We start from the raw sequence: 21,829 nt of genomic DNA on the forward strand, positions 1-21,829 counted from the left end.
ACCTCAGTGCTTCCCAAACATGAGTGCACATCATGGGCACTTCAGTCTCCCAGTGGGGTTCCCCCATTAGCATTTCTAAAACATTCCTTGGTTATATCAATGCTGCTGGTCTGGGGGCCACACTTTGAGAACCACTGTCTGCCTCTTTGCCCTTCCCCCCACCACAGTCCTCATCTTGCTGCTTACCACTTGGCTTAAATGTCCTCTCCTCTGGGAATCCTTCCTTGACTTCTGTTTTATTGAAACTGTTAGTTGTTCTCAAATGTCAGTGTGTGTAATAATCACCTGGGAGACTTGTTGACAAAGCAGATTACTGATTGAACTCAAGAACATGGATTTTTAGCAAGCGCGTTCGGTGTTAATGCAGATGATCCATGGATAGCAATTTGTGAAATATTGGCTTACAGAGTTGATTATGCGCTCGTCATTGCCATGACTGTATGTCGTATTTGCCTATGATTGTTTTTTATACCTTAGTGCCATTTTTTGTTTGTATGTCTCTCTCCTACTGGAATCCCTGAAGGGAAAGGACTGTGTCTTAGTCATAACTATAACTTAGTGCTTAGCACAATGCAGTGTTAAAGAGCAATAGAGTGAGTACTGCCTGTGTAATTTAGTTATGTGACCTTGGAGGATTTAATCTCTCCTAGGCTCAGTTTCCCCTTTTATGCAATAGTGGTAGTAACACTTACATGCTATGGAAATTAGCTCTCAGGGTATGTGTAGTCTTTAGTATAGTAATTTACATACAGAATGTACCCACTAAATGGACACCATTACTATTGTGGTGGTGGCTGTGTTATAGAAGAAACAAAATAATGTTTGAATTAATGAAAACTCCTAAATTATGATTTTACCGTCCAGTTTCAGGATTTGTGTTTAGCACTTCGTGAAAAATCTTTGCTTAATTGTCTAAAATATCATTTTATATTTTGGTATTTAATGAAACACTGCGAAGTAAAATCATGCCTTGGGCTTTTTCTCTCCATAGGAAAACAAAGAAATCGCTTGGAACCAATGGATACCATATTTGTTAAGCAGGTTAAAGAAGGAGGCCCTGCTTTTGAAGCTGGATTATGCACAGGTGCTGATATTTTTCTTTAAACAATACCTTTAAATTTCCTTTTTACTTCATTTCTTCCTTCTTCCATAATTCGTTTTCCATATTTTTCCTTCTCTCCTTCTGTATGTTTTTTTTCCTGTGTCTTCACATCAATTATTACTATTTTTGAGACGTAGTCAGCTGTATGTTTCTTGATACCCAAATGGATGGGTTTGGACAGAAATAGCGTAATATAAATTATAAATTAGGAGCACTTCTGGTTACCACTTAGATAATGGACTCTTGGAGGCCCTTTTCAAAACACCTATTTTACATACATTTAATTTCGACAAGGATTACAAACTAACAAAATGACGAAGATATTTATTGACATCATTGAAATAATCTTGGATCTCCAAGTTCTCAAAGTGCCTCATCTGCCAGAGGTGAATTAATTAATTTGCACTATGAAGAGTATCTTAAGTCTGCAATGCAAGGCAAGCCCTGCTTCATCCGTAGGTATCCCTGCATGTGGTCTGGTAGCTATTCTAAAATATTTTGTGATATGTGATTTTAATAAAACCTAAGTAGAGACTTAGTTTAGTTTAATGCACAGACTAAAATAGTTACTCTTTTGTTTTTGAACATAAAATAATTTAAAATGGGAATTAGTGAAAAAACCATGTTTTACTGCCTTTTAAATAAAATATCTATAAATATAAGCAGCGGATGTTGTTGCTAAGATTTACTAGGATGCGCTATTTATTATCTCTTTTTTCGTGGTTAATGTAAACCTAATTCCAATCTCATTAACATATATATAATATGTATATCAGTGTCCATATAGGATTCCATTACCTAGCATGTATCACTTAATTGTATTCTAAGCCTCGCAAGGGCAGGAAGATGTGGAGATGCTGTGATAAGCACACAGAAAATACTTCGTATTTTTCTGTTTTCCATTTTTCCCTATCTTTTCTCTCTCAGTCTTTTCCTTTCTTCTCCTCTGAGTTCTTATTAGTAATCCAAATGTGCTTTTCTTTATTAAAATGAAGAATAAGTTAATATACATAAAGTCAAAACCATGTGCATACCCATACTTCAATTTTGTAATAGAGCACTAATCAATAAACTAAATAAGTTAGGAAATCAGCCAGACTAAAGGTAGGAGACACCAAGGTAGTAAAAACAATCAACTGTTTAAGCCTGTTGAATGATGCTTTTCTATCAGAAATGACAGGGCAAACAGAGGAATAACTAGGAGTTCTGCAACTAAGAAAACAAATGATAGGGGCATGAATAGTATAGCCATGGTCACTTGGTAACTATACCTTTTGGAGTTTCTAAATTCATCATTGATCAGGGCTCTTAAGGCATAGCTATATTTCATCAGAAGCTGTATATATTAAAATTTAGATTCATGTTTGTGATGAAAGATAGTTTAAAAAACAGTGAGTGAGAATATATAAAAAATAAGTACATTACTCAAGAAATATTTCAAAAGTAGTCACAAATGACCTTTTAAGGAATTCCTCATGTGTTTTTTTTACTCCTCTTTGAAGGTGATCGAATCATAAAAGTCAATGGAGAAAGTGTTATTGGAAAGACGTATTCCCAAGTAATTGCTTTAATTCAGAACAGGTAAGATTCTCAAAATATGACTACTTTTGGCCAAAGATGGGTATCTGTAAATCAGTGGAGCAGGTAGATTCGATGTAGCATTGTCCATATCCTGTAATGGAATGGGGAGCTATGGGACTCTGCTTCAAGTGGATAATACATGTGAGAATTGCCAAGGATGAACTACCTGATTGCAGCCTACTTGGTGTTTTGCTTCAGCAAATCTATCAAATTCGTGGTTAAAGTCCTGTAGAATCTAAAAGCAACACATTTTAGATCTACTGTAAGTTCCTCACTTTTGTTTGAAATGACAATTAAATTTAAAATGTGTTTATAATAAAAATATAAATAAATGCATATATAATTTATTTTAAAACCTCTTACTCAGATATCTTTACATACCTTATTGAATAATACTCTTGGCTCAAATTCATTCGTTTTACCAAAGACAGCAAGAAATTCTCTTTAAATTCATCTGTCTGCCTATGTTCTACAGAGTGATAGAATTTTGAGTTCTAAAGGCAAATAAATATGTACAGAGTAACTGTGAGACCTCAGAGATAACTTAGTCCTACTCTCTTTCTACCACATACCTAGAAAATTTTTCTTAATTATAAATAAAGAGATTGAAAGCCGGAGTGGTTACCATATTGAACTCCTGTCAAGAGTAGGCCATGACTGGGGTCCCATTGTCTGGATCATCCCTTTGTAATTAAATTGAAGTCCATTATTTTCTGAAGACTTCTGTCAAGTTCCTCTATGTCTAAAGCAGTTCATGTTATAATCTAAGTTATTTACACTAATGCTGTTATGCATTGTCATTTTTACAATGAGATGATGTGTTGAGATTTATTGCTCTTCAAGTATTCTTCTTACTGTTTTAATACATAATGAAGTTCTTAGAGAAAGCAAATCTTAAATCTTGCCTCTAATGTTGGATTCTAGGTGTTCCTGACAGTGATCCCTATTTGATCTTAAGTATTGGAGAAAACAGGGGACTTGGTGAAGAATTTAAAGCTACTCCAGAGGCAGTGGGGAGATCACTCACATTTTTATTCCCTTTAAATAATTTAGATCATTGTAAATACACCGATATGTTTTATCAACCTGTAATTTAAGGATTTTTTTTTTAGTGTATTTGTTAACATCTCTTCTTGAAAAATAACGTTTTTCCAAGTAACCGTAACTTAATTTTATTTTCCTCAAAATCCACATTAATTTTTTTGTTACTGGTGCAGTTTATCTCTTGGAGTAATAATACTTTGGAATGACAGCCTTGATTTTTCAGCCGATAAAGCAATTTGAAAAATACTGTTTTTTCATCATCTTATTTTCTTTTAAAAAATTGTGTTCCTTTTATCTACAGTTGGTAGCAAATGGATAATGCAGCACAAAGCCATTGAGATTCTGCAGTGTATTAATGTAAAAATGTATCCTTGCAGAAGAATTTATCTAAACATCAGTATGTATTTTCTACCAACTCTAAATATTGAAATACAAGTACCTACATATTTTATTAATAAAATTTATTTGAACCTGTGGTTCTTACGGTTTACTATTCTGAGCATTTATGAACCTGATAATAGGGTTCAAATCTAACAAAAAGTGACACCAGTAAAATTACTAGGTTTTGTTTTCTTTTTCGTTGTTTGATCGTTTCTTAATCTCTTGATTGTACTGGGGGAAGAAAAAATCGGATATTGGTAGGTTAGATACTGAAGCACTTGATGGGGATAGTCCACTATCCTTGCCTTTTCTAAATGTAATTCCACACCACAAGATTCAGTGTAATTTACCCCTTCGTACTTTTTCAAACCTAGAGAAGAGAAACTTCTCTATCATTTTTAACAGACATTCATAGTACCAAAATCAAGTGAGACTTTGAGCTGTTTCTGTAAAGGCTCTAAAATTAAGTCAGAGGAGAAAGCAAATAGTTGAGATGCTATGGTTAGTTGTGGTGGTGAACTCCAGTTTCCTTCACTTCTGAGGCCAAGAGGGAATTTTTCAAAATTTAGATGTTTAATATTACTTAAAATGATAAATTTGAGGGTTCTTTGGTTATTTTCATGTGACTGTATTTTTAACTTGGTAAATAGTGAAAATATGTGGTAAAAATTGATAATTTTTTCTGTGACTTGAATTAAAATAATAAATAAATATATACTGAAGAGTTTCGTTCCAGGAGTATAATATAAATAATACACTTCATGTTCCTAAATTAGAAACACATTATAAAGTAGACTTGCCTACTTATCAGTAGCTCAAACATATGTCAGGATGCCTTCTTTCATTCATAATTAGCTTTATATATAAAAGTGACTATGATTTAGGCTTGAAAAGTAAAGATTAAAAAAAATTAAACTCATAAGCAAATTTAAAAAATACTTCTGAGCTAACTATCTTTCTTTTATGTCTTTTTGATGTACTTTTCACCTCCCCTAAAATAATTATTATATTCAATTTCAGTGATACAACATTGGAACTTAGTGTTATGCCAAAAGATGAAGACATTCTCCAAGTGGTAAGTTTTATTTACTCAAATATGCATTGTTCTATAGTCTCAAATGTTAATAAAAATCCTTTAAAGATGGAGGTGGAGTGACTATAAGATTCTTGGGGGGGAAAAGCCCCTTCTGGTTCATTGAGCAGAGTCTGGGATTCTCGACATTTTACCAAAAGACAAATAAAAAAACAAAAAAACTATCGTCACTTTTTACAGTTAAGTGACATAAGAATGTTTTATGGATTTGACAGTGAACTTCTGTTGTTGCCATTTGGAATGAGATTCCTAAAGAGTTTGCCCCGATGTTGCATCTTAGGTAGTCCTTTGACCTGAAGCCAAAGCTCAGGGTACAAGTGTATATCCCCAGGAATTAGAATCTCTTTTTTTCTTATGAGAACAGAAATTATGTGAAAGCCATTTCTTAATGTTTCAATATATATGACTGTTTGTAAATTAACCCACCAACCAGTTTTGGAACAGTGTCAATTCATTCTGTTAGAAGTAAGGTTCACAATGAATGGAGTCTATACCTTACGGGAGAAATATGTCAGGGTCTTCAAGAGGAAATAAAACTATATTGAAGACTTTAGCATTTAGCCTAAATTTTCCCCTCATTTTTAGAAAGAAAATGAATAGAATCCTTAACTCCTTTGTTGAGCTTAAATATTACTGAAAGTAAAAAAGAAGGTAATATATATGAATTTCATTCAAGAAAATAATACTTTTCCTGGTAATTTACTTTGCAGTTGTGTAGAATAAAACAGCATGATCAAAACCTTTCAAGGAACACACAAAAGCTGACCACTTCATCTAAGAAATGACAGTGGCCACTGAAAGTTGTGTTTTTAAAATTCTTTTTAGCAAATAATTGTTTTGTTTTGTTTTTGTTTTTGTTTTAATTCGAGTACAACGGGGAACTCATGGAATCTTTGTGGTGGGAATGGAAGTGGTAGTCATGTTTTTCATTTGTAAGGCATTAATTTGAATTTAGTTCAACGTAAGTCCTAAGTAATCTGTAAACCTTTTTTCACAGAAATACCACTAAAGCCGATCCTAATGATTCAGTGTATTCATGTAAAATATGATGAACTGAAATCCATATAGATCCACCTTGTGTTTTCAAAGCAGGTGGATTTTATTTAGGAATGGCTTTCTCGTGCTAACAGATTACCCTTCTTAAGTACACAGTTCTTTTGGCATTGGGGCGTCTCAACAAGGAAGGTGCAACTCTCCGGGGTCGTTTTCCTAGGCGCAGAAAGCTAGCTATAGGGTACCTGCCCTGATAATTCAGCAGAGTGAGAGAGTGGCAGATACAATCACTAAAGGCAATGGGAGTCCCCAGATTAGAAATAAATGAGGGCGTTCACTCTTGCGTTCCTCGTAACACAAAGGACTGGGAGATGAGGCACAGATGTAGGGGAGGCTTTACCTTGAATCCTCCTTGACAATCCGATGACCCAAAGGCAGAATGCACTTCCAAAACAGAACTGTTCACTCATCCAGGAGACTCTTTCCTTGCCAAGGTGAAGGCGCCGGTGGTAGGCTGTTGAGAACAGCGCTCACTTCACAGCATGCCTGGCATTGTCCTGAACTCCTAGGGCAGGAATGGAGCACAGAATGGCCATCACGGCCAGCTGTGTGGTTCATGAAGAGCAGGAGCACTGGAAGGAATCGTCTAGTTTCACGAGCAGTGGAAAAGAAGGTTAATTCGTCTGTCGTGTTGTGTTTTAGTTAAGATATGTACATGTAAAACAAAGGCAAAATACAAAGTGTTGCAAACGCAGGAAAAAATTGGCTCACTCGGGTGGCATGAGGACACAGATCTTCAGAGTTCATTAGTAAAGGGTTCGAGTAAAATCGTAATAAAATTTGTTTTTCAAACATGTTATTTGAATTATTTTAATCTTAAGAGGTGACAAGCATATGCCTTTCATGATAAAAGAAAACCTCACTTTTTTTTTTTTAAAGATTTTATTTATTTATTTGACAGAGAGAGAGAGACAGCCAGCGAGAGAGGGAACACAAGCAGGGGGAGTGGGAGAGGAAGAAGCAGGCTCATAGCAGAGGAGCCTGATGTGGGGCTCGATCCCGTAACGCCGGGAACACGCCCTGAGCCGAAGGCAGATGCTTAACGACTGCGCCACCCAGGCGCCCCGAGAAAACCTCACTTTTAAACCCAGCCTGCATTCATATTTGAGCACACTACAATTCATGAGACAATCAAAGAAGTGCATATAATTAATGCCTACTATATGCATTTTTCCTAAAGGATTTTAGGACTTGGCAACTTCTTTTCTGCATCAGTGTTTTTAGCTGGGACATCTGTGAGTGTCATTTTTTAAAGCTCTATAAAACATAAAGAGAATCTGGGATTTCTTTTTTTTTTTAATGATTTTTTATTATATTATGTTAGTCACCATACAGTACATCCCCGGTTTCCGATGTAAAGTTCGATGATTCATTAGTTGCGTATAACACCCAGTGCACCATGCAATACGTGCCCTCCTTACTACCCATCTGGGATTTCAAAAACCACATGCAGAAATTCTTCCCTCTCACAGATGCTAGGGTTAAAATGTTCTGTAAGGGCCTTAACTATTTGCGTTGATCTGTTACCCACAGTATATGCTCTTTAAAGACATATACTGTGAGGTTGAATATTCATTGTAAAGAAAAAGTAAACATGAACATTTTTACAACCATTGTAAAAATTATTTACCCGAGTGGAGGCTTCTGGTAGTTTGTACGTGTTAGCCCGGGCAATGGCGGGACCGTGTGTCCATGGAGTTTTCTTTTCCCGAAGTGATGTATGCACCAAACTGTTCCAGAGGTGCTCTGCTCGTCTTTGAGAGGTGGCATGGAGAATTTAATTTGGTTTAAAGTTTGACTCATGTATGGATAAGTATATAATAATAAATTTGTAATTACAGATGATAATGATATAATATTGAAAAACATGAGGTAAAATTAAGACTAATTTGGGGCGCCTGGGTGGCGCAGTCGTTAAAGCATCTGTTTTCGGCTCAGGGCGTAATCCCCGCGTTCTGGGATCAAGCCCCACATTGGGCTCCTCCGCTAGGAGCCTGCTTCTTCCTCTCCCACTCCCCCTGCTTGTGTTCCCTCTCTCGCTGGCTGACTCTCTGTCACATAAATAAATAAAATCTTTTAAAAAAAAATTAAGACTAATTCATGGTGGTACCAAACTAGTGCTGGTAATAGAGCTGCTGTACTTGGCAGCCTCATTTGCGAAACCAAAGTATATTTTCTAGATTAACGATACGAGTAGTGTTACACTCCTTTTTAGTCATTTTTTTCACAGTATTTTATAACAGTATTTTAGACTCTGATATCTTAGACAGTTTCATGTTTTTAAGGTATTATTACAAAATGAAAAATACTTTCTGTTCCATTTTCAAAGAAACAAAATGGTTTCATCACCCTTTCAAATGTTGGCTGTGCATGAATGAAATAGCCACCACCTTGGGACGCCTGGGTGGCTCAGTGGGTTAAGCGTCTGCCTTCAACTCAGGTCATGATCTCAGGATCCTGGGATGGAGGCCCATGTCAGGCTCCCTGCTCCGCAAGGAGTCTGCTTCTCCCTCTGCACCTCCCCCCGCCCCCCCATGCTTTCTCTCTCACTCTCTCTCTCTCTGAAAGAAATAAATAAAATCTTATAGCCACCACCCATCAAGTCACCTCTAAACAGTGATGCTGACTAAAGAAAACCCTTCCTCGAATGGGTTCACGATAGAACTAGACCCGGCCCTTCTTTGCAGTGGATGCATCATGGTATTTTGTTAAGCAGCTGGCTCTGCCTACTCAAAGTTGAATTTTCGGTTGATCAGTTCTGATAGCTATCGAGATTGTTGGGTGTGTCTAGTGTTTGGCCAGGACACTCCGAGCCTACTTTGCGCTGTTTTGTGTCGAACACAGCAAGGCTAAACAGCTTTTCTAGGATGACAGGGAAAAAAGCAACGGCACCAGGACTTGGCCCGAGGCGGGTCTGAGACTAAAGTGTGTACTTTCAACTAGACCACAGTCCTTTACTGCCATCGGGTGCAGATGAGGAGATAAGTGGCTTAGCACAGTCACCCTGTTAGTATCAGAGCTGTTGTTCTAACTCATCTCTGGACTGCGTCCAGTGCTCAGCCACTCTGTGAATATATTATTTAAATTAGAAAATGTAATTTAATCAAAGTTTTTCCTTAGATTTATTAGAATTACTTTCAAAACAATTATTTAATATGTTCCATAATCAGTACACTATTGTATTTAAAATTAGGTACCCATTTGTCATGTGTGCGTGAAGGTGGTCCTGCCTAGAGTAGGGAAGCAAGAGTAGAAGTTCTGGAGGGTTCTTTCATATTTTGCAAGTTTGCATGTACTTTGTTCTTTTCTAGAAAAGTTACAAATAACTTAGAAAGTGATGAAGTACGCACACCATCTCCTTTTCCCACACCCCACTGTGGCACGTTTGGCATGTATTTTATTATACGGACAGACATGTAATTATTTTTTATTTTATCATAAGTGATGGTATTAAATTAATAGGTCAGCCTGTTAAAGGTGACTTGGTAGGGAGGAATTTCAACTTTACCAACTTAGTTATTCTGCAGGTTTTTTGGTGGGGTTTTTGGTTTGTTTTTACCATTTATTAAACAGTAATTATGTAATAATAATAGTATTATAATAGTAATAGGTATGGTAATAGTGATTTTGATGCAACTCTACTAAAACTGAACTGGGAGATTATTTTAGGATTAAGTTACTGTTAGATACTATACATACAGTCAAGATCCAGACTGTTAATATTAAATTATATTTAATATGCTCTTTACAATTTTAATTGCAAATGCAGAATTCTTTTTTTGTTTTTGAGAGAGAAAGAGAGAAGGTGTGTGAGCGGGGCAGGGGGCAGAGGGAGAGAGAGACTCCTAAGCAGGCTCCACACCCAGGAGACCCCCACCCGGGACTCTTATCTCATGACTCTGAAATGATGACCTGAGCCGAAATCAAGAGTCAGACTTATTTTTTTTTTAAGATTTTATTTATTTTTAGAGAGAGAAAGCGAGCAAGAGCGGAGCGGGGAGAGACAGGGGGAGAGAGAGATTCTCAAGCAGACTCTGTGCTGAGCGCAGAGCCCAACTCGGGGGTCGATCTCAGGACCCCATCCGAAACCAAGAGTCAGTCGCCAAACCAACTGTGCCACCCAGGCGCCCTGAGAATGAGGAACTTTTAAATAAATAGATAGATAAACAAGGTTTTTTAGTGTTCATGAGCTGTGAGAATTTGTAAGGAAATTGAATGCTCTTGAATGAATTCATGTTTTATTCATCTCAATTATATCTGCTTACGTTAGACAGTAGTACTCCTGTCTGCATAGGATATTCTCTTTAGTTAGTCTGCTGTTAATGCATGGTCCCTGTGTATGTATGTGAAGACCCACTTGGCATACCTTTACTCGGAAGTGGGGACCCATGAATATAGGCTGTTTAGTATTTAGAGCTGTTACATAGGAATCTTAGAGATGTTTGAAATATGTCAGATATTTTTTCAAGTTTTCTTGGTTCCTGTCGTCTACTTTTATTATCCCCAAATTTGAATAAAGGAGGTATTTCTAAATTATGAGTTCTAAGACAGTATTTCCCAGCAGAAATTTCTAGTTGTATTAAAACCCCTTCGAAAAAAAAGGGTTTTATGGCCAAATAAGCTTGTCATTTCCCTTTGAATTTTGCAACATGCATTAATGTAGTAGAGGCTTTGAAAAGGCAAGAAGCCTGCCAGTCGGTCCTTCACTACATCGTTGAGCATAGAGAATGCTCTCCTCCTCCTCCCTTTCCGGCGATGCTTATTAAAATGGCACAACCACACTGTGGGAAATACTGAACCGGAGTGTTCACTCATCCAGACACAGTCTTCCTGCCATGGAAAAGTCTTGGTGTGAACATAATCAGCATCAAAAAGATAGTCTTGTCATGTCAGTGGCATAGAACCCAACGTGTATATTTTGACTGACTGTATCCAAGCCTGAAATATTATGGTGTGCATGTTTTCCTTTATCTACTCATTCAGCTTTCCCACCGCATCCTGGCTTATGTTCTCTAGTATTCAGTATAAGTTTTAAAGAATTCCTCTGGAAGTTATATTTTTATGTCCATTCAGTCATCATTTCCATAAGCCAGTAACACAGGAAAAAAGGTACTGTGGTGAAAGATCTTAATTTCTGAGCGAAACATATTTAATCAAACGGTCATCCTTTCTCCCCAAATCATAGTGTAAAGACGGTTTCCGTCAGCTCACAGCTTGTGGCCGTGTGTGAGTTACAGGGGAAGGAGGAGGTTGTACTATTTTAAATGCATAAGAGAGCATCCGTTTCGTCATCTGGAAGCAGAGATGGGAGACGCTCGGGGGAAATGAGAGACATCAATGTTGCTCTTGCGGAAGGGAGGCTCTGGGGCCCGTCATCAGACAGCAGCGCAGAGTGAAGAAAATAGCCCTTAGGAAAGCCTGTCACCAGATGTATTTTGCTTTCAGAAATGGTAGACAGCCCAAATAAGAACCAGATAAGAGCCCGAGAAAAAGATGCTCAGAAAGATACTGAAGTTATTCTTTATGCCTCACTGCCCTTTACTTCTCTTGGTACCTTCCAGAGAAATCAGTATAGATGTATTTTTAGCTTGCTGTTTCCAGCATCAATATGACAACATGATTCTGTCTTTGTATCAGTAAGCAGCTTCTACTATGTTTTCCTATTTTCTGCTAGCTACAGTTTACAAAGGATGTCACAGCTCTGGTAAGAAATCCACAGAAGCCATTTCCTTGCTTTTTAAGTAATGTTCTATAGACATTTGTAATAAGCCAACCTATTAAAACTGTGAGTTTGCTTAGAGAAACCCCTCCATAGTGTGATGTTAATCTTACTAATTTGCAGAATGTGTTTGTGAGATCTGATTTTTTTTTTTGTTTTTCTGTTTGTTTTCTCTTGAATCCTGTGCATAACTGGTGTTAAAACGTAACATTTACCTGTATGTGGATTTTTTTTTTTTTTTTTTAAGTATCTCACCCTCTCTCTTTCCCTGGTTCTTTGCTGTTATGTTTGTGGCTGCACTTGAGCTTTGCAAGCTGTCTAATGCAAAGACAGGCTATGATGATAGATGTGAATTAAGCTTGTTTTGATTAGGGGAGGATATGTAACGTGGTACCACACCTCACCGTCTCAGATGCTGACATTGTTCTCAGTTACATCAGTTCTGTTTTATTGCGTCTCTGTCTTTAATTTCAGTTATTTTGAAGTTTTGAAATACATTGCTAGATAATTTCATAAATAATGGGTAAAGAAGAATTTGAGCTGCATGCCTGCCTGTTAGTAATAGAGAAATGTCTCCTCCTAGTAAGTAAAAGAGACCAAATAAATTTGTGCAATATAATTTTACATTAGCTTAAAATAAGAAATAAAAACTGTATACAGAAAGAAGAGTTACTTTTTTCATATTTTTGTGCCTTTAACTTTCATGTTCAATTTAAACATGCATGTTTTCTCTGATTTTTAAATATTAAAATATTTAGCATGGCTTAGGACTTAATTTATCAAAATGGCTTACTTTTTAAGGACTCAGTAATCATTAATTGACCGGACATTGCTCAATATGTCACATTTAATTTATGCTAGCAGTAGTGCTTACAGTAAAAATGTATTTGGTTAAGATTTTTAATATCTTCACCTTCACTCTGGCAAAAGAGCAAAATGTTCTTTTGCTGAGATTTATCAGGCAGCCATTTAACCTGTCAAATACTGAAAGATCATAAAACTTGAATGGGGAAGATTTTAGAAGCCACAAGGCTGTCTCTAATTGGCTGGGGGAAAACCTGGTGTGTTTCAATCTTTTGAGAAAACAGGCAGTTGTAATTTATTTCTGCTGCAAATTCTACAATTTATTTGATTTCTGAAACACTAGCCCTTTTCTAAATGTGTGGAGCATCCTTACGTTGTGTTTGCATGCTTGCTTTAGCGAATGTCATTTAGGAATAAGGTAGGGCGCAGTAAAATAAAGCAGTCCATTGCAAGAATGGAAATTGTTGTTCTTATGAATCTTAAATGACACTTTTTTCTCCTTTCCACGTAGGCGTATTCTCAAGATGCCTACCTGAAAGGCAACGAAGCCTACAGTGGCAATGCCCGCAATATCCCCGAACCTCCACCAGTTTGCTATCCCTGGCTGCCATCTGCCCCTTCAGCCATGGCACAGCCAGTTGAAATATCTCCTCCAGATTCATCCTCAAGCAAACAGCAAACCAGTACCCCCGTCCTGATGCAGCCTGGCAGGGCCTACAGAATGGAAATACAAGTGCCTCCATCACCAACAGATGTTGCAAAGTCGAACACAGCAGTGTGTGTTTGCAATGAAAGTGTAAGGACTGTCATTGTACCTTCTGAGAAGGTTGTAGATTTGTTAACTAATAGAAACAACCATACAGTTCCTTCACACAGAACGGAAGAGGTGAGGTATGGCATAAACGAGCAGACCTCTTTGAAAACAGTGTCAAGAACCACATCACCGTCATCATCGATTCCCACTGCCCATCTAATTCATCAGACTTCAGGCTCCAGGTCATTGGAACCTTCGGGAATTTTACTTAAATCTGGCAATTACAGTGGACATTCGGAGGGAATCTCGAGCAGTAGACCTCAGGCTGTGGACTCGCCTTCCGTATCTGTTAATCACTATTCTCCGAATTCCCATCAGCACATAGACTGGAAAAACTATAAAACTTACAAAGAGTATATTGATAACAGACGATTGCACATAGGTTGTCGGACAATTCAAGAAAGACTAGATAGTTTAAGAGCAGCATCTCAGAGCACAACAGATTATAACCAGGTGGTACCAAACCGCACTACTTTGCAGGTACGACGTCGAAGCACCTCTCACGATCGAGTGCCCCAGTCTGTTCAGATCCGGCAGCGCAGTGTGTCCCAGGAAAGGCTGGAGGATTCTGTGTTAATGAAGTATTGTCCACGAAGTGCGTCTCAAGGAGCACTGACATCTCCCTCTGTTAGTTTCAGCAATCACAGAACTCGTTCCTGGGATTATATCGAGGGACAGGGTGAAACCTTAGAAAATGTCAATTCTGAGAGTCAAATACCCGATTCAAATGGGGAACGAAAGCAGACCTACAAGTGGAGTGGATTTACTGAACAGGATGATCGACGAGGGATTTATGAAAGACCTAGGCAGCAAGAAATTCACAAGCCTTTTCGAGGTTCAAATTTTACGGTGGCTCCGAGCGTTGTTAATTCCGACAATAGGCGAATGCCCGGCAGGGGAGTGGGATCTGTGTCTCAGTTTAAAAAAGTGCCGCCAGATCTAAAAACAGTGCAGTCCAACAGAAACTTCCCAACCACTTGTGGAATGTCACTGCCTCGAGGCATTTCGCAAGACAGGTCGCCTCTTGTGAAAGTGCGAAGTAATTCTCTGAAAGCGCCTTCTACGCAAGTCACGAAACCATCCTTTAGCCAGAACTCGTTTGTTTCTGTCAAAGACCAAAGACCAGTAAATCACTTGCATCAAAACAGTCTGTTGAATCAGCAGACGTGGCTAAGAACCGAAAGTGCCCCTGATCACCAGGTGGAGCCTGGGAAACCCCCCTCTTTCCCGGGAGCGCCTGTCAAGCCTGCCCCTCAGCCGACTGAGAACTCTGGCGCTTCGGAGATAGAATCATCTGTCACTCAGAGAAATCAAGACTTCGATCTGCGAGAGGCTGAAATTCAGGAGTCAAGTACTTTAGATAATAGAGAAACTGTCGTCCTAAGAGAAAAGCCTCCATCCGGGCGCCAGACGCCACAGCCTTTAAGGCATCAGTCTTACATCTTGGCTGTAAATGACCAGGAGACCGGGTCAGACACGACCTGCTGGCTGCCCAATGACGCGCGCCGAGAGGTCCATATAAAACGAATGGAGGAAAGGAAGGCTTCAAGTACCAGTCCACCTGGGGATTCCTTGGCATCCATCCCGTTTATAGGTGAGCTCTTGTGTAGTCAGTGGCTACTGGGTCAAATATGTTACACACCTTTTCAGTAAGGAATTATTTCTAGTGCAACAGGCACAAAAATTTTACACTGTGATTTTGAAACATTTGTCCTAAATTTCCCGAACTGCGCTAAGACTAGAACCATAAGCTTGTACCCTCAAAAATTATTTCAAGTGACAGTTTTCCTTTTTTATTTTAATGTTATGTACTTAATTCCTTCCTTCCTTCCTTCCTTCCTTCCTTCCTTCCTTCCTTCCTTCCATGAAACAAATTTCTACTGTCCGGGGCCAAGGGACCCAGCAAACCAAATGGTACCTAGTTGATGTTACAGCTGAATCAAAAGCCAAGTAGAACAATTTTAATAATTAATAATCAGCCTTTTATTTAAGCAGTACTTTTGACTTTATTATTTTTTATTTCTTTGGGCCGAATGAATAGACGTCTTTGTTGTCAAGTTACTTTGTTTTAGAGTAAATCTTGGGATAGAGTTGGAAAAAGTCACTCACATTACAAACATGTGGCCCAGTGTAGAACAGCTGGTGTGTTTCCTGAGGCTTCAGGCTGCTCCCACACACCCTAGGTGTATTCTCCACAATGCGGCCAGTGTGGGGTTTGAAAAATGTGAATCAGATCATGCCACTCCTCCGACCAGACCCTCTGGTTACTTTCCTCGTTACCCAGAACAGAATCCCAAATCCTGCCGTGGCCTGCAGGACCCTCCATGACATGCCCGCCACCACCACTCCCCCTCTCCGAGCCCATCTCCTGCCTTCCGTGTTTGTGCACCCGTCTGCAGCCGCCCTCGCCTCCTTGCACTGGGGGAGCATGCCAAGCATGCTTCGGGGCCCTGGCACTGCCAGTTCCCAGCCCCGGAACGCATTCCACAGAGAGTCACAAGACTCTCGCCCTCACTGCATTTGGGTCTGTGCTCAAGTATTACCTTATCAAAGTGGCCTTTCCTCACCAGCCTGTCTGCAGTGGGTACCCCACACACATACACAGCACCTGACATTCTTTGTCCCCTTCAGCCACTCTCTTTATCTTCATATCCCTTGTTTCCACTCGACATGGTTTATATTTTTTATTACATGTTTCTCTGCAGAGCTAAAATATAAGCTGCACGAGAGCCAGGCTTTTAGATCTTTTGTCCACTTCTGTCACCATAATACCTAGAACACTGCCTGGTATGTAGAAGGCACTCAGTAAATATTGGTTGAAATTATAGGCTGATAATTTTGAAGATGACGGTTAAATGTATAGCAAAATCAAAAAAAGAGCTCTCATCACAGTTACTATGCAGCCCCAACACATATCCGCTAACAGGATTATCGTATGTGTCCTTAGTGTTACCTTTATTTAGTAAGGAGACGTCTAAGCTGTAAAGAGGTTATAACTTCCTTAAAGTGACACAATTAATAAACAGTAGACACTGACACTTGGCCGGCTGCTTCAGTGTCCTCACAGAGCACAGCTCCAGAGGGCACCATGAATATAGATACATTGTGAAGAGCGCCCCCTGGAGCTGTGTGATGCGGGGGCCTTCTTTTGAGGACAAGGCCGTACTCATTCTCACCCTGTTACCCCATGAGTTCATGAAGAGTTCTCCATAATTTTATAGTATAGTGTGCTTCTCTTCGAGCAACATTTCAGGGTTTTTCTTTTCTAGAGACATTTTCTAAATCTACTGAGCTATCAGACTATCGGGCAACACTATCAGAGTCAGCTTTTGAGAAAATTCTGTGTAACTTATATTTGTTTATAAGTATGATGTATTCAAGTTGTAAACATTGTGGGGAATCTCAACTTAAATTGTACTCATATTTATATCCATACCCTTAAATCCAAGCTCAGAGAATAGAACTTTGCCATAAATGGAATCTTATACATCTAGGTATTTTATAGAAAGTAACTGAGGACTAATGATTTATGACTAAAATCATTAAAATGATTAAAAATCATTAATGATTTTTTTAAACGTAAAAGTCCCTACCACCTGTGACTGTATTTGATAAGCCTATGAGATCTTAGCAGAATAATGGCATCATATTTTCTTCCTACATTAATAAGAACAACATAATCAGATTATACTGGAGTAATAAAAAATGTGCTAGCTTTATCTGTTAATATTTCCTCTAGTTATCTATCTATCCTTTGACTAGATCAACAAGTCGATTATTACAAAGAGAGAACATTGGCTAAGGTATAAATAAAAATGTATCTCATTCTATATCCATATTGATTTAGAGAAATGATTACAATAAGCTATTTTGTTTATTCACTAAAAATAAAAATGCTCACTACTTCTGATCAGATTCTACTTTAAGTACTTCTCAAGACAATTTCATATGTACCTAAATATATACACTCCTTCATATATACTTCATATATACTTTTAAAACCTTAATATATAGCATATAATTACTGTGGTATGTCAGTTGTACCATAACCAGTGGAATAGGGCAGGATAAAAAACTGAAATACAAAGAATTGATTTCACTGTGTTTCCATATGTAAATGTTGTCCATTGATGTAAGCATTCTTAAAAGTTTCTAGGCCCTCAGTGGGATAAGGCCATGCCTCCTGAGTTATTATGGCATTTTAATGGCTCTTAGGAAATTGTATGCCATTTGAAGTAAAGGCGTTGGAAAGAATTATAGTATTTATCTAAGTTTTAGAAAACAATATCGAAAAAGTATAATTTCTTTTCCTTACTATACTTGCCTTTTTACTGTGAAAAGCTTTTAGCTCTTCGATTAACTAAAATCCTTTACCCTAACCTTGAAGTCCAAAAAATACTTGTTAGAGACTGTTGTTGAATATGTAAACAACCAGTCAATAAAAGAACTTTTAGATTTCATTAAGTAGAAGTTCCATAATTCAGTCAGTATTGAAATCCTTTTATTATTGAGCTTTAAAGTGTTATCTGACCCATAGGTGTTTCTCTTTCCAATCTATTTTATAAATTTTATATATATATATATATAATATATATATAATTGAATTTATATGTGTATGTGTGCATATATATTTATATATATGCACACATACATGGGACAGACAACAGCATTGAAATGGAGTAAAAGAGACTATTTGCAATGTTTCCCAATGTATTTTCTAGGAACATTAATTCCATTTGATTAAGGAGAAGAAAAAAATCAGTGATCAAATAAATTGAGAAATACTGGGTTTAAATAGTTAAATAAGTTTTGTTTGTTTGTCTTTATCATGGGACTCTTAGAATCATTAACATGCTACTATACACTTTTTTGGTATATTTTCTAATACAGTTTTTCTCAGAAGTATTTGACCATGAATCTTTCTATTTACAGGATCTCTGTTCAATATATCATAAAACACTTCAGAGAATATACTTTATGCTATCTTGTGGAACATTTAAATTAAAAGGAAAGAAATTAAGGTTTCCTTTTGTATCATCACACTCCAGAATCTTATATTCTGTGATTTTAATAATTTTTTTTGTCATTTGAAAACATTCTAGGTTAATGCAGGGGGAAAAAAAAAGAATTAAGTGCCTTGGCTTTATTCCCAAAATACCAGAGAATGGAGCCAATTCATTTGTTTAGTTATTTATAATACAGAGCAAATGGTATGTCTTACAGAAAGAAAATTTTCCAACATCTTGTTACACATTTGATGTCTAATATTTCTTTTGGTTCACAAAGATTTAGAGAAATGAAGAAAATAACCGTTTTATTTGTTTTTAAATTAGGAATATCAGTCACTGACAGTATTTTGTTTACCCCCCACAGGCAGTTTATAAAGCTTCATAGTAAGTACTGAAAATAAATTTTTACTTCTTTTACAAGTAAACACAAAACACAAAATGAGTAGTGAGTTCATAAGTAATTTGACATTTAGTAGCAGGATTTAAGATGTATTCTACAATCGGAACTTCCTACATTCCTTTATACTACTCTTGTAATTATTAATGCAAAGAAAACTATAGCTGTATCACCCACACTCAGATTTCATTTCAAATTCATTTTCCTCCCTTTTTCTCGCCATATTTCTAACGCTCCTTGTTGTTCTCACCCCAGAGTTGGCCCATCTGCATGTACTTAGTGTTAGCCTATGTAAAATTGAATTCGATTGGTACAGCCTTACTGGTCCTGCCATTTTAAACCAACTTAGAGGTTTTAAAGCTTGTGAGATATGTACCTAGATTACAGTGTCTGAAATTTACCCAACAGCAATGGGAGTGGGTGACTGTCCCTTTATACCCAACTTCTCCCTCTGGGAGCTCTAGTCTCCTAATGCCAGCAGGTTTATTATAGACAGTGCTCCCGGCCCCTCTTTTACGCTAATACGTACTGAGTCTTTCTACAAAGCAACTGATCTAGAAAGACAAGAATTATAGTCATCATCTTAGAGTCTTTGTCATATACCAGCATTCCCACAAGCTGTGACTCCACTGGCACTTAAAAACTTGAGATTTTTGCTTCTGTTGAGTAATGATGTGTTCATTTTTTAATATAACAACAGAATCCCCAAACTTCTGTGGTACTTTATAACCTAACAAGTATTTCATGTACCAATCCTTTAGGTCAGGAGTAAATAACCCACTTTATGGATAAGGAAAGTTACGTCGTTTGCTCAGGGTCTCTCAGCAGGTAACTGACAGAGCTGATTAGCTGCTGGCTCTGAATCTCATAGTCTTTGGACAATGCCCTAAAAATGTGCTAAAATTTAAATCCTGGCCTTTTACTGTTTTAAAGCTTAACCTAAAAAATAAGTCTACATTTAATATTCACCATTCTTTTTTTTTTTAAAGATTTTATTTATTTATTTGACAGAGATAGAGACAGCCAGCGAGAGAGGGAACAGAAGCAGGGGGAGTGGGAGAGGAAGAAGCAGGCTCCCAGCAGAGGAGCCTGATGTGGGGCTCGATCCCATAATGCCGGGATCACGCTCTTAACTCAGACTTCATAAGATTGAATTAGCCTCTTTCCAGTAAATAAATGTATGTGTTCCAAGTTTGTTAACAAAACTGTTCACTGTGGAATAATTTTAGATGCGCATTTACCTTCCTTTGGTAGGAGCATTAGCTTTTATCCTAAAATATTTCAAATTTATCTGCAGCACACCTTGTAGAATACTATACTGATTTATTTAGGGAAAAAAAATTTAACTTAGCACTTAACGAAAACTACAAATTATTTCCCTAAAGTTAGACTTTCTCGATTTTTAGCTAGTTCTTTAATGTTGAAAACAGATCTGATAGTAACTACAATCTCAGCTACATCTGGCAGTTTTTAAAATAAATCCAAACCTCAAAAGCCCCCTAACAAATCCCTGGTTTAGAAAAACCTAAAGGTATTTTAAATTACTACACAAATGTTAATTTTGCACCTTTAGTGGATTTATTATTGCAGGCCTTTTGACTAGAGTTGACCTTTCTGATAATTTTGTCCACTTTCTGTACTTTGTAGGTAAGAATTTAATATCCAGGAAAACTAAATGGCTTTCACACAAACAAGACAGGACCCCCTGCTCAGTCTTCCCCATTCCTAATAGCTTGCTTATTTTCTGTGTGAAAATTAATCATTTGAAAGAAAAATTGGTGAAATTGGTGCCTCATATTTATTGTTTTTAGAGTAACTGTGTCGGATTTCTTGAAATGAATACTTCCAGCATTTGTCAGCTAGCAGGCTGGGTCCATTTTCATGTGCACATGCCCCTTCCCCACACACAAACCCACAAAATCTTAAAACCTTGGGTTAACTCGTCTCATCTCTGGGACTGCAGAAATTCAGCAAAGTAATTGGAACCGTTATCTGTGGTCAGTCTAAAAGTAGTGCTCCCACTTGCCCTGTTTAAATGTGAGAGCACTTGCTATGCGAATATGGTTCACACTGTCTTGCCAGCATGCTAACCAGCCCCAGCACTGACCATGCGACCACACACGTTCCTGCTTCCGCTCCAATTTCATCTCTCTCCTTCCCAGTCTCTACTGTCACAACAGTTCCTCTTGGATTTACAGCTCCACTCCCTTTGCTTCAGCACCAACTGCCAACTGGCTATGGCAAGCATGCATAGAGCATTCAAAATTCTCCTCACTTCCTAATCTTTTAAAAAATCATCTCTCTCTTAGGAAGATTGAGCATTGGGTTTTTGGTGATTAAAATATCCAAATCTCAAAATGACTTTCACAAAGCCAAATGTTAACTTAAATGCATGTTATTGAGCTGATTAGTAAAGAAGCTTGTTCATAATAAATCCTATTATGATAATGAGTTGAATTATTATAAAACATGGGGATATTTGAAACAGCTGGTGGTACCCCTTACCAGTTTATATAAAAGTTAATAGGACCTACTGTTTCCAGAGCTCTGTTTATAACTAATGAAGAGTTTCAGTAAGTAGAGATCTGTCACTTGATGATCAGAGATGAGAAGCACATGTTAATATATTATTGGCTTATTTTTTAAGCATTCTTTCCAACCATACCTTTTAAATTTAAGGTATGTGGACTTTTTTGAGCGTGTCATCTTTATCAACCCCAAAACTTTTCCACCTGATGTTCAGTAACTGGTATTGCTATTAATAGGGTTAAGTAAAATTTGCCTAGGGAGTTCAGTTTTTTAGAATGACTCTATTTCATTGTGGGTACATTA

General features: G+C 37.5%; 1 protein-coding gene across 6 annotated transcripts in view; it reads left to right on the forward strand.

Moving 5' to 3' along the window:
• The window catches only part of ARHGAP21 (Rho GTPase activating protein 21), a 133,028-nt gene that overhangs the window by 81,764 nt on the left and 29,435 nt on the right, over window positions 1-21,829 (forward strand). For 3 of the 6 annotated variants that reach the window (XM_044392164.3, XM_044392165.3, XM_048219288.2), the window contains exons 5-9: window positions 992-1,084; window positions 2,605-2,683; window positions 5,129-5,183; window positions 11,929-11,958; window positions 13,289-15,185. In XM_044392164.3, the coding sequence (XP_044248099.2) occupies window positions 992-1,084; window positions 2,605-2,683; window positions 5,129-5,183; window positions 11,929-11,958; window positions 13,289-15,185 (2,154 nt within the window). The remainder of the gene's footprint in view (window positions 1-991; window positions 1,085-2,604; window positions 2,684-5,128; window positions 5,184-11,928; window positions 11,959-13,288; window positions 15,186-21,829) is intronic. The other 3 variants (XM_048219289.2, XM_044392166.3, XM_048219290.2) reach the window with 1 other exon arrangement.

Source organism: Ursus arctos, unplaced genomic scaffold (genome assembly GCF_023065955.2).
Source record: "Ursus arctos isolate Adak ecotype North America unplaced genomic scaffold, UrsArc2.0 scaffold_30, whole genome shotgun sequence".
NCBI lineage: Eukaryota > Metazoa > Chordata > Mammalia > Carnivora > Ursidae > Ursus > Ursus arctos.